Source organism: Dromiciops gliroides, chromosome 1, assembly GCF_019393635.1.
Source record: "Dromiciops gliroides isolate mDroGli1 chromosome 1, mDroGli1.pri, whole genome shotgun sequence".
NCBI lineage: Eukaryota > Metazoa > Chordata > Mammalia > Microbiotheria > Microbiotheriidae > Dromiciops > Dromiciops gliroides.
The window spans coordinates 418,111,833-418,128,557 of NC_057861.1; the positions used below are offsets into that span (position 1 = coordinate 418,111,833).

The window sequence follows — 16,725 nt, forward strand, 5'->3', positions numbered from 1 at the left end:
TAAAAACAAAAGACATCAATAAACTTATTTTTAAAAAAGAATGTGATTGGGGCAGCTAGGTGGCGAAGTGGATAGAGCACCGGCCCTGGATTCAGGAGTACCTGAGTTCAAATCCGGTCTCAGACACTTAACACTTACTTACTAGCTGTGTGACCCTGGCAAGTCACTTAACCCCAATTGACCCTCAAAAAAAAAAAAGAAAAGAAAAGTGTATCGAGCATTCTTTTCTTCCAGAGAACCAGTTGTTAAGCATTTAGCTTCCCCTTAGTCCCGTTCCTTTAGTCCCAAGTATCAATAAAAAGTTTCTCTATGGAAGGACCTTTAGTAAGAGAGTGGCAGCCTGGTAGATACTCTTTCTAAACGAGGACTTCAGGGCTCCAGGCCCCTCAGATCTGGGCATGCTTAGAAGGAACTGGAGCTGGTCCAGGATGACCAGTGCCGGGACACAGCTATGGTGCAAGCGGCGCGAGGAAAGGGAAGCCGGGCAGAGGGGAGCGGGACAGCAAACCAACCCGCAAATACGTCTCCTGGCCAGAGCTAGCCCAAGTGCGAGCAGGAAGAGCTCTTGCGGGGGAGGGCAAAGACTTCAGCGCCGCCGGCCCAGCACATACTTGCCAGAGACCTTCCCCTCCTATTCTCCTCCCCAGCTCCCTTGTATTCCGTGCAGAAGGACTCAGATGAAAAGGCGTCTATTTGGGGGGAAAAAAAGTAGGGCAAGGGAAAGATAAACTGACCCTCCTCCCCCCTCCCCCCGTTGCCAGGACAATAGCAAATTGGACAGCTGGGTTCAGTGTGTTGGGACCGTGCTGGGAGAAGTACTCTGAGAATTATATAAGGCTTTTGTTGAGCGTTTACCCATAATTTGCAATCCTCTTTCCCTCACCTACTCTGCCCTGCCTGACCTGTTGTGGAGCCATTTTACCTTAGGGTGTAGAGGAAGGTACTAGGAGGGAAGCCGGATAATTTGGCCCCGGGGAAGGGAAGGAGGCACTGAGGTTCTCCCGAGCACTCTAGAGGCGCAGGAGGCAAAGCTGGTGGTGGGTTGGGGGAGGGGAGATGATATCACTGGGAGTAAAGGAAGCTCATTTGATGAGTTTGTATTATCACGACCAAGGCATGTTTGCTGAGTTTTGGCAATGTAACGGAATAGCATTGGCAATAACTTGATCTCTGAACATGGAAAATGATATCTATTTGCTACCCATATTGTCATTTTGGGGAGCAGGCCATTGTTTATATTCTAGTACTTTATAGGTCACCAATTACTGGGATTATCCTCAATCAGCAATATCGTCACCATCGTCTGAATATAGTGCCCCTCCTTGCCCAGCCACCCTCCTCCTAACACTGCCTGAACAAAGGGTGGCCTCCAATGGAAGTCACTGAAGACGGGAGCGGGGTTGGCAGGGAGTACACTGTGGGTGGCCAGGAGAGACCAAGAAAGACCATGAAATTGGCCAGGTGAGAGAGACAAAGGTAGAAGAGTGACAGAGCCACTCCAGTTTTCCCGGATTGTCTTCTGATGCTGGTCAGATTGCAACTAGGTAGTAGGCATTGCCAGGAGCCTTTTTTTATCAATACCTGGGAGTTTTCTGGACAGATTACTATATAAGGGGACTCCCAAATCATCATCACCAGCAGCAGCAGCAGCAGCAGCAACTGGAGACAGCCTTTGAGCATATGAGTGTCCAGCACTATGTAGTAGTGGTTCTCAAATCACCTAGAGGCAGAATACAAAAAATATTGACTTTGTCTCACTGAGTCACCACAGTAGATTGGACACTGACTCTACTAAGAGGCTTTGTTATGAGTGAGAAAGCCCCAAACTGGATGCCCTGCTAGCTTCCCATGGGAAGCCCTAAAGTTTGGGGCTTGCCTGCAGAAAAGGGGGATGCTTCTGGGTTTCAAAATGGTCACAATGACTGGAGAGAGTTGCCCCATTGGATGCATTAATGTTGTCTATTTTTTAAATTCTTAATATTTGGATCAAAGTTTTATATTAGATTTTTTTAAGTGAATCATTTGAGCCCAGTAATGAAAAGAATGGGAGGACATAATAGAATGAGAAGCAAACTAAGAATCTAATTGGGTAAAATGACCACAACCCCTTAGATTGAGTTTGCCACCCACAAAGGGATAGAGCTAAGTAGTGAGAGGCAACCAGCCTTCTGAGGGTCAAAAAGAGCCTGGTGATTACCTCAGGAGTGTTGTCTGGTCTTAAGTGGTAGTCATAGCTGGCAGGGATGATGAGCATTTGACAGCATTTGGCTCTTACTTCTGAATAAGTCAAGCGCTTTTAAATAGTAACTCCTAATGCCTGCAGGTGGGTACTTTATTCTGGGTAATTTTTAAAGTGTGTATCTTTAAGTAGGCATAAGAGAAGCTTTCATATTTTCTTACAATTTCTATTTTTTTTTTTGTTTTGTTTTGTTTTGGTGAAGCAATTGGAGTTAAGTGACTTGTCCAGGGTCACACAGCTAGTAAGTGTCAAGTGTCTGAGGCTGGATTTGAACTCAGGTCCTCCTGAATCCAGAGTCGGCACTCTATCCACTGCGACACCTAGCTGCCCCCAATTTTTATATTTTTGAAGAAATTTTGTGGTTTGTTTCATTTTGCTTTTCTTATTCCTCCTAGGAACCTGTTTCATTAAAAATTGCTGTTTTTCATTGTACTTTTAATCTGATGCTAAAATGTCACTTATTACTTTGCATGGGTGGGTGCTAAAATATTGGTATCTGGTGCATTGCTGTATTCATTGTGAGTATGATCTAAGCCAAAATATGTAAGGTAAATGTAAAATCTTTGGAGCATTGGTGTAAGTTTTAGCACTGAATGCTCATGAAGGACTTTTGACATTAAAAGTGCTTGCCTCTTGCTATTGAGGGCAAAGGCAATAAGAACACTATGAGTGATTTGAAGAGATGTGAAATACTTGTTAAATATTACAAAGGGGGGACAGCTAGGTGGTGCAGTGGATAAAGCACTGGTCCTGGATTCAGGAGGACCAGAGTTCAAATCCAGCCTCAGACACTTGACAATTACTAGCTGTGTAACCCTCATTGCCCGGCAAAAAATTTTTTTAATTAAAAAAAATATATTACAAAGATTAAAACAGAGTCCCACATATGTTTGTAGGTCACAAATCAGTTGGCATCTTCTAGCACTCATTAGAAATGGGGATACTTGGAAAACTGCAATACTTGGAAAACTGTAATACTTGGAAAACTGTAATACTTGGAAACAAGTTAACCCTATTCTCTACTCCCTGTTGAAGGTGGGGAGACAGAAATAAAACTCAAGTAAAACTGTTTGCAAAGGGAGAGATTGTCTGAAGATTCTGTGAAATGTATATATGAGAGGAAGTCAACATCTGGAGACAGAGAACAAACTGGATACAAGCCAGTGTGAGGTCTCCCCCATGCCAAGTTAACAATCCTTCTCAGGGAACTGCCCCACCCATCTGGAGAGAAACTCTTGAAGTTCGGGATAGGACATGCTATAGAAACAGTACAGCAGAGGCAGATAAATGAACAGAAATACAGAGGAAACAAATAGAAAGTTAGTGCATGGTCTGAAATAAGAAGATCCCTATGCCACATTATTAAGACCAGATTGTAAAGGGTAGAGAATGGTTAACCATGCAATGAATATAGAGTGAGCTTGTGCATAGATAGATGATAGGTAGATAGATAGATAGATAGATGGATAGATGGATGGATGGATGGATGGATGTTTAGTCATTTCATTCAAGTCTGAAAACCCATTTGGGGTTTCCTTGGCAGAGATACTGGAGTGTTTTGACTTTTCCTTCTCCAGCTCATTTTACATATGATGAAACTTAGGTGAACAGGGTTAAGTGACTTGCCCAGGGTCACATAGCTAGTAAGTGTCTAAGGTCAGATTTGAACTCAGGTCTTCCTGACTCCTGGCCTAATGCTCTATCCACTTTGTCACCTCACTGCCACAGATAGATGATAGATAGAGAGATAGACAGACAGACATAGAACATTTGTTAGGTGATTATTATGTGTCAAGCACTGTGCATATAGTAGCATGAAGGCTAGAAACCTTCTAACCTTGTTCTATGTGTAGACAGGTTCTGTATTAAGCCAAGAGATAAGCAGAGCCTAAAGAAGTAGATGTAATCAGGTATGCCAAGTAAGTCCTGGGCTGCTAGATAATGGGCAGGTGATATTACAAGGGCAGCAGATTGGTTTTGAAAGGGACAAAAAACAAATTAAATAAAATGTGCTGCTGGACACAATAAAACTATTTAAGGATTGCAACCGGAGAGGTCTGTGAAAGAGAAAACACCTTTTCACATAGAGAAACAAGTTGGTCAATCACTATCAGTCAGCCAGACTCAAAGGCAGATACTCATGGGAAGACTGCAGTGAAACAAAATAATAAGCAAAATCATTTGTGCTAGGAAGACAAAAGATTATGGGCCTTCGAGTCACAGAAATTTGATTCAAGGACACTAAAAAGCAGAACATGGCTGTAGAGGCCGGATTGCATTCTGTTACAACTGTGGATGAAAAGGGCATGAGAATGGGGCAGCTAGGTGGCGCAGTGGATAGAGCACCGGCCCTGGAGTCAGGAGGACCTGAGTTCAAATCCGGTCTCAGACACTTAACACTTACTAGCTGTGTGACCCTGGACAAGTCACTTAACCCCAATTGCCTCAATTAAAAAAAAAAAAAAAAGAAGGGCATGAGAAGATTGATGCACTTAAGAGAGGAATGCAGAATGTGCATACCAGAAACCCAATGGGACAGAATTTGGCTTTGAGAAATAAGCACAGGATGAGGAAGGGGGCTTGCCTCAGATACTAAAGATCCTGAGGTGGAAATCTATTAGAGATCCTGCTTTGATTCCTTCCTCCTCGACTCAAAGAATTTGGGATAAGAGTGACAATAAGGACTGAAGATGTGGAATGTCCACCTGTCCTGGAAAGTGTATCTTAAGGGTAAATATATTGTAGACATTTTATAAAAGAAACTTGCAAAAGGAGCTTAGCCACTGTGAGATAGATGAGAACTCTCCATATTTTGGCTATGTTGATGTGAACTTCTTTCCTTCCCTTGGACTTCCAATGAGTGTAGAGGAGGGAATTTTATCTCCTCTCCTTCCAGTGGTATTAATGACAGCTTATATCATAAATATATGCCTCTGGGAGTCATGAACTTGGAAGAGTAGAAGACAGACTAGGCCCATGTCCCTGGTTACCATCTGCCTTTCTCTAAACCTTTCCTGGGCACAGATCAGCAACCAGGGATCCTGAGAAATGGAGAGTTCTAGCTTTGACAGTTACCTTGTGATTTTGAGGTTTCCCGAGCTTAAGATTTGTTTCTCAGCCTAAGGGATGGAGATATCCTTAATGGCGTACTTCTTGGAGGAGAAGGATACCACTTCCGGGACCATCCTTTAACTAAAGGACTAAAGAAAGTCACATCCTGCTGTCCAGGAGGCCTCAACTCTGCAAGTTGATGGACAGCATAGGTGGGAAATGAATACAAAGCATCTGTTCTGCAGTTGAGTGAAATTGTCTTTACCTTATGGGGAGAATAGAAGGAGTGTCATGGGTTTTTTGTCATGTTTTATGTTTTTGTGTTTGCAAATGTGTGTCTGAGTCTTTTGCATCTTATGTAGGGTTTGTTTTTTTTTTTGTGGTTAAGGAAATAAGCAGCTGTTCTGTACTTGGAAGAAAGGGGAAAAAAGAAAGTCACGGGTGTCAGCAATTATGTAGACACCATGGCTCTGGTATGTTCAGATCTGGTGAACATCTAACATGTCAGCATTAACTAGGACCATTTCCAGTGTGTTCAAAATATTGGCAGAGAACTTCAGGGAGTGAGCTGGTTCACAATACCTGGTTCCTCTGACAGTCCATGCCTTCTGTGCAAAAGCTGCCAGGAAGACAAGCAATGGTGACAGAGAAAATTAAAGGCATACGGATGCCTTAAAAGTGGATTTAGCTGGGGGGGGGGCAGCTAGGTGGTGCAGTGGATAGAGCACCAGCCCTAGATTCAGGAGGACCTGAGTTCAAATCCAACCTCAGACCCTTGACACGTAATAGCTGTGTGACCCTGGGCAAGTCACTTAACCCCAATTGCCTCACCAAACAAAACCAAAAAAAAAGTGGATTCAGGGAAATGGGACTTTGGTGATTTCCCACTGTCTGAGAGAGGAATGGAAAGATCATTGAGGAAACCACTTAGTTTTAGTCCTCGTGACAATGTGAATGGGTTCAGGATATGCATGTGGAGCAATGAATAAATCTACCTCATTGACTTCCAACCAAAGCTATCTTGGAAAATTAGCCACTGGGAGACTGTCCTCCATGAGATGGAAGACCACAGAAGGAGGTCCTGTTATTAACAGTATCATTATGGAGCCCTGTAGTCTACATGTGTCACCTATAATGACAGTCTTGAAGAATGGGAAGGTTCAGATATGAGTACACTGTTGGACAGTGAACAAGAGAATTTAGGTGGATCTGTATACCACATCATGAATTCATAATGTCCTGGAACACTTTTCAGTGCTGGACCTATATAATGGATATAATCAGATTTTTATCAAAGACAAATCAATCACCACAACTGGACCCTAACACCACAGCCCCAGATGTGTTTATAGAAGATGTAGACATGATACTAAAGAGAAAAAAGACAGAAAAAAACAGCTGCATTGGAAGACATGTATATTGAGATTTATATTAGAGATGAAAAAATTGCAAGGGCATTGAGGGTTCAATATAGAAGATATATGAAGGAAGCACAGATGCTAATGATGTGGAAAAGCTCAGACCTTATTAATACCAGGGGAAAAAAAGATAATCAAGAAACTATCAATAACTGTTGAACCATATGCTTATTCTTCAATTTATGCAGAATCTCACTGAGGACCATTCACACGCAAATTAAATGTATTTTTGATCAGCAGAGAACAAGCAGTCTTTTGTCGGTCAACAAGCATTTATTAAGTACCTACTATGTGCCAGGTGCCATGCTAAGTTTAAATTAAAGATACAAAAAAGGACAAAAAACAATCCCTGCTCCAAGGAACTCAAAGTCTATTGGGGGAGACAACATGCAAATAACTATATACAAACAGGATATACACAGGATAAATTGGAGATGATCAACAGAGAGAAGGCACTAGGATTAAAATGGACTAGGAAAGGCTTTTTCCAAAAGATGGGACTTTAGCTAAGAAGCCAAGGAAGCCCAGAAACAGGAATGAGGAGGGAGAGAGTTTTAGGCATGCCATTGAAAAGATGGGCAATAGAATATTGTGTTTGAGGGACAGCAAGCAGGCCAGTGTCGTTGGATCACAGGGTAGGTAAAGGAGAGTAAGGTGTGAAAAAACTGGAAATATAGGAAAGTGTCAGATTATGGGTTTAGCTTTGATTGCCGAACAGGGAATTTTACATTTCATTTTGGACATGATAAATTGGGTGGGGGGGTCACAATTCCAGGCATAGGGGACAGTCAGGGCAAATGCAGGGAGTTGGGAGATGGAGTATTATGTGTGAAGAATAGCAAATAGGTCATTGTACCAGGATCATTGAGTATATGGAGAGGATTTAAATGTAGGGGGACCGGAAAGCCAAATAGGATTTTACATTTGATCTTGAAGGCAATAGGCTACCATTGGACTTTATTGAGTAATGTAGGGAAGGAGACATGGTAGGGAAGGTGAGGTGGCATAGTCAGACCTTTGCTTTAGGAAAATCACTTCAGCAGCTGAGTGGAAGGAGGGCAGATTGGATCATGGAGCTATGACCATTGGATTGTGACATCTCCAAGCAGACTACTACAGGGGAAAAAGAGAAGGTGGCCCAGGACAGACCCTTGGGGGATACCTATGGTTAATGGGCATGACCTAGATGAAGACCTAGCAAAAAAGACCGAGAATGAATAGCCAGACAAGTAGAGGGAGAAGCAAGAGAGAGAAGTGTCCTGAAAACTTAGAGGAAAGAGTATCTAGGAGAGGAAGAGCAATAGTGCCAAAGGATCCAGAAAGGTCAAGAAGGATTAAGACAAGGAAAAGGTCATTAGATTTGGCAATTAGGAGATCATTGTTAAATTTGGAGAGTGCAGCTTCAGCTGAATGATGAAGCTGAAAGCCAGATCGCTAAGGTTTTAGAACTAAGTGAGATGAGAGGAAGAGGAGGCACCTAGTGTAGACAACTTTCTCAAGGAGTTTAGCCAAGAATAAGAGGAAAGATATAAGATGATAGTTTATGGGTATTGTTAGGTCAAATGACAAGCGGGATGTGGGTGTATTTGTGGGTATTATGGAAGGAATCAACTCATTAGGATAGATTGAAGATTGGAGAGAGAGTTGGGATAATAGTGGGGGCAATCTGCTTGAAAAGACTGTAAGGGACAAAATCAAGGGTATGAGAGTGGCAAGAAGAACCACTTTTTCATGTAAGACAGTAGTGAAGGAGGAGATTGTGGAAGAAGATGTCTGAGTGATGTGAGAAGATGAAGAGGAAAAAAGGGAACTCTTGTTCAATGCCTTCAATATTTTCAGTGAATGATAAAATGAAGTCTTTAGTTGAGAAAATGAAGGGAGAGAATGCTTTAGGAAGCCTGAGGAAGGATTAAATGATTTAGAAAAATCACTGTGATACATGGGATAGTATGTGAGGGGTGTAGAAGGATTGTTTTCCTTCAGTGAGGGCTCAGTTGAGATTCTATAACAAATTTATAAAGGACCAGATTAACATGGTTCCATTCAAGACTCCTTGAAATATATAACAGTAGAAATAACCACATTCAATGACTTAGAGTACTGAACAAGCAGATGTATATTTGCCAAAAATGCTTTGTCAGTGTGATAAGGGAGACCCAGAACAGGGTTCAGGTTAAGGAAGGATTGCCTATGGATGGTGAGGTCATCCAGCTTCTCCTATTTGTGGATGACAGCATATTAATTGCTTCAAGCCTCAGAACATTGCAGAGCCTCCTGGAAGTGATTTGTAATCATACAAAACAATTTGGCCTGACCATTCATACTTGAAAGGCCAAATGGATAAGCAATGTCAATTGCCCAGATTACAACATGTATTTGGATAGACAGTCTATAGAACTTGTCCAACAGTGTGTGTATATAAGACAGGTAGTACAGATGAACCAAAAAGTTGGGTCCAGAGATGAACAAGATAAGGATAGAGGCCTGAAAAATTGCAAAGCTCTCTTAGTCACTTGAAACTTCCTATGAAAACAAAGATCAATCCTTTTTCTTTCTTTTTTTTTTTTTGGAGGGGAAATGAGGGTTAAGTGACTTGCTCAGGGCCACACAGCTAGTGTTAAGTGTTTGAGGTCAGATTTGAACTCAGGTCCTCCTGAATCCAGGACCAGTGGACCAATCCTTTTAATGCCAATTTTATAGTGGTAGTGATCTTCAGTGGTAAAATATGGAATGGAATGGTCTCTAAAGAATTAAAAAAGAATACCACACAGAGGACAATAAAAATGCAAGTGCCACATATATAACCAATGAGGAGCTTCAAAGAAGATCAGGAATAAAAGTCATCAGGGACATAAGAGAACTTAAGCTGCTCATGGAGAAGGGAAAAAGGTGATAAGTAGAGAGCCTGAGTACTCTGTTGGTACTCACAGGGTGTCAGGATGAAGCTAGGAAGTCCACCAGAATATTTGGTGGTTTCCCTGTGGTGAAATTATGGAGAATGTGGGCAACAGTAACATGGTATGGGCTAGCATGGATGGGTCATGATCTGCATCATTACAGAAGGGGATTTCCAAACTGATGAGATCCTAAGTCCATTCTGAATACACTTCTTTGTCATTAGATAATGTTGTCCAGTTATTATTTCATGTTCTATATTTCTGCTTGTGAAGCATATATTCAGACACTGTGTATACCTTGGTGATGCAATGCTATGCATTTTAGATTGAATGAGACTTGCATCCTTAGCCTAATATAGAAACTGTCATCATATATGTTATTAATTATGTGCTATGCATTCCATTGTTGTATGTACTAACATTAGAGACATGCCATGTGATTAGAGATGTGTATGTGATATTTGAAGTACCTGCATGTGCATATATAGTTGGATATTACTTGTGCCAATAGTACATGTCAATTTATAACACTTATGTTTCAGATTCATAGATCTTTGAATGTGATTTGCCTTGATAATTCTTCATGATGGGGGAGGAGGGGTTGTACCTAGGATATACCAATGTCCTATAAGCAGCTGGAAATGCAAATCTCAAGGTCTGGAGAGAGATCAAAGCTGGAGATCAATTTAAAAATCATTTACATAGTCATGATTGTAGAAGCTGTGGGAGTACATGAGATTTTTTTTTGTCCATTGGAGTATTTTATTTGTATGTATGTTTTACACCCTTAGAAAAAGAATTCCAGGATTTTTCCTCCTGTGAGTTTTCATCTTGCTTCCTCATGGTCCATGATGCCAGCTGAGGTTGTAAGCACAATGAACCCAAACTGATGGAATGGTAGAAGATTATTCTGCCACTTTTCCAGATCTTTCAATTGAACATCAAATCTGGGGCTGATTACACCACACTTGTTTAATCTGCCTGTGAGGTTCACAACAATTTTTCCTGCTCTGTGATCATCGATGATCTCAAATTCGCCAATGTAACTGTGCATCATCATCACAGTTAAGAACCTGACAATTGCTTTAGAGCATGGCCTAATGAGAACCTGGAGTTTTCCTCGTTTTTCTGCATTGTTGATATTGAGAGTATCTGCCGGGACATTCATGCGCACCATGGTTGCAGCACTGCAAGATGGCGGAAAGAGAAGGACATGAGATTTTTAAAGAAGAGAATGTGAAGAATGAAAAATAGGCAACTAAGGACATCTTTGCAAATATCCACTATAAGGGGTCAGAGGCAGGATAAGGGACCAATGAAGAAATCAGAAAAGGAACAGTTGGAGGCAGAACCAGCAAATTGTGGTGCTTTTGAAGGGTAGAGTTGGGTAGACTATCCAGAAGAAGGGAACAATCAACATTATCAGATGCTACAGAAAAATTAAGGAAGATGAGGACTAGAAAAAAGATCAATGCATGAGAGAAGTATGAGGTCTGTGATGAACTTTGAAAAAGATGATTCAGTTGAATGGTGAGGACCAAAGCCAGAGTGAAAGGCATTGAGGAGAGAACAGGTGTTGAGGAACTGGAGACCTGGGGTTTAGACAACTCTAAACAAGTAATCCTATTAAGAACTATTGTGACTATAGTATTTACTAACTCCAGTGTTTTTGGAGTGGTTTTAGCACTGAGAAATTTAAAATGCTTGGTGAAAAGAGGGAAAATCAACCTCTTTCCAAGTTATTCCAGGGAAACTTCTTGGAGGAGCTGAAATTTCAGCAGATCCTGAATTCAAAGAGGGCCTTAGGCTCCACCAGCTGGAATGTTGTTAACAATAATGGAGATGTTTTCATGTGCAGTATATATATTTTATGTATACTCTGACATTGCTGTATACATGATCTCATGGATGTAGGTATATCCTTTTCTGAGGTAAATTACAGCCCATTCATTCCTTCTCATTCCATGGGATTCTTGGTCACAACCTCCCATAAATCTTCCATGGAGGATCTGCTGAACATTAGGAAAGCAAGAGAGAGGGAGGGGGAGAGAGACAGAGAGACAGAGAGACAGAGACATAGAGAGACAAAGAGAGAGACAGTCAGAGACAGAGGAAAAGAAAGAGGACTGAGTAGAGGGGAGAGAGGGAGGAGGGAGGGAGGGAGAGAGACAGAGATGGAGACAGAGACACACAGAAAGCTAGAAAAAGACAGAGAGACAGAGAAATACACACAGAGAGACAGAGAGTATTCACTGAACACTTCCTGTGTGCTAAGTAATGGGGATAACAAGCAAGGCAATCCTTGCCTTCAAATAATTGTCATTGTAGTTTGGAAATACAACCAGAGAGGAGAGCTAAAAAGTGTGTGGTGAGTGTAGACAGCCTGGTTTGGAGCTTGCTTTTGGGAAATGAGCAAAGGCAAGGCTGAAACTCACCTATCAGAGTTCAGGATTGTTGGAGGGGAGGAGAGTTCATGTTTCCAGTAGAAAGGAGGTGGCAAAGAAGGATGGAATAGAACAACAAGGTTTAAAGCTGGTGACTGGGAAGAGGTAATAATTCTTTTGGGTAGTATTTAATGCTACCAGTACAACATCCACATTTTTTTCTCTGATGCCTCTGTTTCCCATCCACCACCTTTTCTGGTCCCTTTAATGATGTCTTTCATATATTTTTTTTCCAAAGGCATCATTATTTTCTTGCAACCTGTTTGCATCCGCCACAGAGAATGCACACACACAGGATAGTTAATGTAATTTAACTTTAGGTTCCCACTGATTGAACTTATTTGAAGTTATTTTTTCTGAAGTCTGGTTTTACTCTTCTCAGTCCAGTGTATTGTTTTTGAAATGTTTATCTGCCCTTAGAGAATTTGGTGATGAGAGCATTTTACAAACTCTAAAAAAAAATAAATCTGTATTTCTTTAAATGTAATCACCTGTTGGCTCATGTTCAGGATATAACTCATAATGAAACATTTGTTCTTTGGGACTCATCCACATCCATCCAAAAAAAAAAAAAGCTTGCCTAACCAGATGAATCTTCCAGAACATCCCAATAGGAGGTTTGCTTTCTGATGTTTCCTAAGATGACTCATACCAATGGTTAAATTCCTTTCTTTTTCTTGGGTCATGTGACCAAATGTCAAATTGCTGGCATTAAAGGATGAAGATGTTGATATTTTCCCACCAAAAGACCTTATGTTTTCTCCACACTGAACTAATTTCTCTGCCCAAGTCTTCCCTATCCCTCATTTGTACTGCTTTCCTTTCATCATGTTTCATTTATCTGGAAGGGAATGATATAACTAAAATAGCATTGTCTTAGAAGATATGGATTCAAGTCCCAGCTCTCAGCCTGCATGACCCCGAACATATCATTTCACTTATCTGAGTCTCAGTTTCCTCCTTTGTGTTTTTCCCTTTTCTTCTCCTGGCTAATACGTAGGTATCCAAAGAACACCTTTCTGGAAGCAATTCCTCTTCTACACTTTTTGGTTTAATGCAGAGAAATGACTTTTAATAGCAAGACTTTTAATAGCTGGTAGGAGTGGAGATAGAGAGGAGGGTTGGCATCTTCTCTCAGACTACATTGGGAAGGCAGCCACCTCCTCTGCTTCCTTATAGATTATATAGATAATCCTCTTCATTGACTACAAACTCAAGCTGGTGTACTTGTTTAAACTATAATTATCCTTGGCACCCACACTGAATTCTGTACATCCCTGGACTTGTTTGACAACTATGTATGACCTGTAGCCATTTGAAAAGGGAGTGAAGATAGTATGCAGAGTATGAAGCAGAAAACTGTGATAATGTATATCATTCACCCTAGTCTTCCAGACCAGCAACCATAATAATAACACATTTATGTGGGGGAAGGAAAGGAAGGGAAAGGGTTGATTACAGGGGGTCCAGATAAATTTACCTCTCTCCCCATAGGGAATGGGTAGATCCATTGACACTTCATTAACTGGAAAAAAAGATGACTCCTGATTTATTTCTAGTAACTCAGACTGCCAAAAGATGATTGGCTATCTGAAATGAGAAACCACACCAAGTGCTGGCCTATAAAAATAACCATCAGACCACTCTTTTTACCTTTTCCTTTATGCCTTTCTTGTGGAGCATGGGGTGAGAGTGGGGAGTGTGGGAAAGGTTATTTCTCTCTTTCCCCCTCCACGGAACTGTAATGGCTGTCTTGGGACAGAAGCATGTGAGAATTATGGGTGCTAACTCCACGGTTGAAGTGTTGTCCTATTGTGCAAGTTCACTCTGTTCTGAAAGGAGCTTATGGCTACTGTTTTTTTTTTTTTTTGTAATCTTTTCTGTGTCTGTTTATGAATTCTCAAGTCCTTTGTAGGACTTTGTTCTTCCTTTATTTTCTTCCGGGTGAAATAAAGGCCACTCCATATCTGTTCTGGATTAAAAAAAACACAACCTTAAGGACTTGTATGAGATCTTGGGGATCCTATTGCTTGTATTTGGAAACCTACTTACAGGTGTCTTTGGAGACCTCCCAGAGTAAACTCCTGTTAGGGGGTAGATGAGCCTAAAGAAAAAATGACCCTTCTGGATTAGGATTAGACACAGTCCAGGTAAGCCTAGAGCTTGGGGGTCCCAGGGTCACATACTTTTTTTTTTTTTTTGGTGAGGCAATTGGGGTTAAGTGACTTGCCCAGGGCCACACAGCTAGTAAGTGTTAAGTGTCTGAGGCCGGATTTGAACTCAGGTACTCCTGACTCCAGGGCCGGTGCTCTATCCACTGCGCCACCTAGCTGCCCCCCAGGGTCACTTATTGAATTTTTACAGAACTTTGAAGATTACAAAATGACATGGCAACCCTGTGAGGTTGTTACAAATGAGAAAACCAAACAAAAAGCTGGGGGAAAACTCTCTGTGCCCAACAATTGAGGATTGATTGAACAAGTGTTGGCACATGATTGTAATGGATTATTATTGTACTCTGAGAAGAAATGGATCTGAGGAATTCAATGGAATATAAGAAGATATGTATGAAGTGATTCAGGTGAAGAAAGCAGAGCCAAGAGAACAGTGACTGCAATATTATAATGAAAAAAAAAAACTGCATTTATTTTGTGATTCAATTTGCAGCCATTTTATTTATGCCCAACATTATGTTTTTTATAAAGCAACTTTGCCCCCCAACTTCATTTTAATCTTGTTCTAAGTACCCATACCTGGGCAGTTTGTGCCTCTGGTATAGTGGATAGGCCACGGGATTTGTAAGTTAGGACTCAGAAAAACCTGGGTACAAATCTTGTTTCAGAGACTTATTAGCTATGTGACCCTGGGAGAGTCATTTCAATTCTCTCTGCCCCTGTTTCTCATTCTGCAAAATGTGGGGTTTGGACTTGTTGGATTTTTAAAGTTTCTTCCAGCTCTAAAATCTATTATTCCTTTTTTTTCTTTTCTTGTATACTGGGAAATTTTTTTATTATATTAGAGTAACATGCTAGACACAGTTTAGATGATTCCAATTTTGTTGGCAACATCCAAAGCATCATACTCTGGAGTCAGCCAGACATAGGCCTTATTCTCTCCATCAGGCTGGATCAGTGTGTTGACCTTGGCCACATAGATGTCATAAAGCTTTGTTACAACTTGCTTGATATGATGCTTGTTGCCCTTGATATCCACAATGTAATGATTGGAATGATGCCACCTGCTGGAGACTTACTGTAGAAAAGCTCCCCCATGAGGTGAAGGTCTTTGAGGGCAAGAACATGCGTCTTTTCTTTGGCGTCAGGAAGTGACATTTGCTTGTGGGAGGAAGAAGGGGGAGCCGAGCGCTCTGACTCGCTCTTTTTCGTGTGAACTCTGGCGGAGAGTGGAGCCAGAAATGCTCTCTCCCTTTAATAGATAGATGAACATAGGCCTTTCTCTCTCTCTTTACCAAATTCTTATTCTCCTTAATAAATGCTTAAAAGTCTAACTCTTGCTAAAGCTTATAATTTATTGGCAACCACTCATTAGATATTTTAGACAGACTAGTTAGAATTTTAGCTTTAGCAACAATGAAGACAATGGTGCTGTTGTCCTCTATCTTCTTCATAGCTGACTCAGTGGTCAAGGGAAACTTAATGATGGCAGAGTGGTCAAGCTTGTTTCTCCTTGGGGCACTTTCCCAAGGGTATTTGGGCTGCCTTCAAAGTCTTAGAGTCTTGGGTCGCCGGAAGGTGGGGGATGTTCGGATCGTCTTCTTTTTGTGGCTCTGGACCCCCTTCCATACTGGCTTCTTGGCCTTCAAGGCCTTGGACTTGGCTTCTGTCTTGGGGGAAATAACTGCTTCCTTCTTCACTTTTGGTGCCATCTTGGAGGAAAGGCTAAAATCTATTATTTCTGATGAATAGAAGGAAAGAAATAAGCACCAATAGTTTTGTTGATTCTATTTCCTCAATATCATTCACATTCCTCTCTTTCCATTCATATTATAACCAGCATAGTTTATATTCAGCATTCACTCACTTCTTTCCTTCTCAGGATTTGAACTCAGATCTTCCTGACTCTGAGCCAGATGCTCCATTCACTCTGCTATGTGCCAGGCAATGGAGATGAACATATCCTTAAATAGACTAAATCTTTTTTTTTTTTTTTAAGGTCAGGCAATTGGGGTTAAGTGACTTGCCCAGGGTCACACAGCTAGTAAGTGTTAAGTGTCTGAGGCCGGATTTGAACTCAGGTACTCCTGACTCCAGGGCGGTGCTTATCCACTGCATCACCTAGCTGCCCCTAAATCTTTTTTTAATAACAATAAGATTGTTAGAAAGAAAACTTAAATTATCCACAATTTCCTAGATGTGAAAAACAACCGGATGATCCTGGAGTCAGCTTTAAAATATAGCATATAAATATAAAATATAAAATTAAAATTAAATTTTAAAACTTAAAAATAAACATTGACAAGCTAAAAGGGGAACCTGAAAAAGTTACATATCACGTCTTTAATTAAGAAAAAACATTGTTAATAAGAATATTTAAAGTAGCCATGGTTTCCCTGATATGACATACAGCTGATTGAGTCAGCTTTAAAATTAAAAAATTTTAAATTAAATTTAAACAATCAAAATTTAAAATTAAAAAAATTTTTAAATTAAAAAAAA

General features: G+C 40.8%; 1 protein-coding gene and 1 pseudogene across 1 annotated transcript; both read right to left on the reverse strand.

Moving 5' to 3' along the window:
- Positions 1-10,431: 10,431 nt before the first annotated feature.
- On the reverse strand, positions 10,432-10,782 carry LOC122739210 (40S ribosomal protein S15a-like). The gene has a single exon (XM_043981030.1). The coding sequence runs from the start codon at positions 10,780-10,782 to the stop codon at positions 10,432-10,434; it is 351 nt and encodes a 116-aa protein (XP_043836965.1).
- A 4,306-nt stretch (positions 10,783-15,088) lies between these two features.
- Positions 15,089-15,935, reverse strand: LOC122736620 (annotated as a pseudogene).
- Between the last annotated feature and the right edge of the window lie 790 nt (positions 15,936-16,725).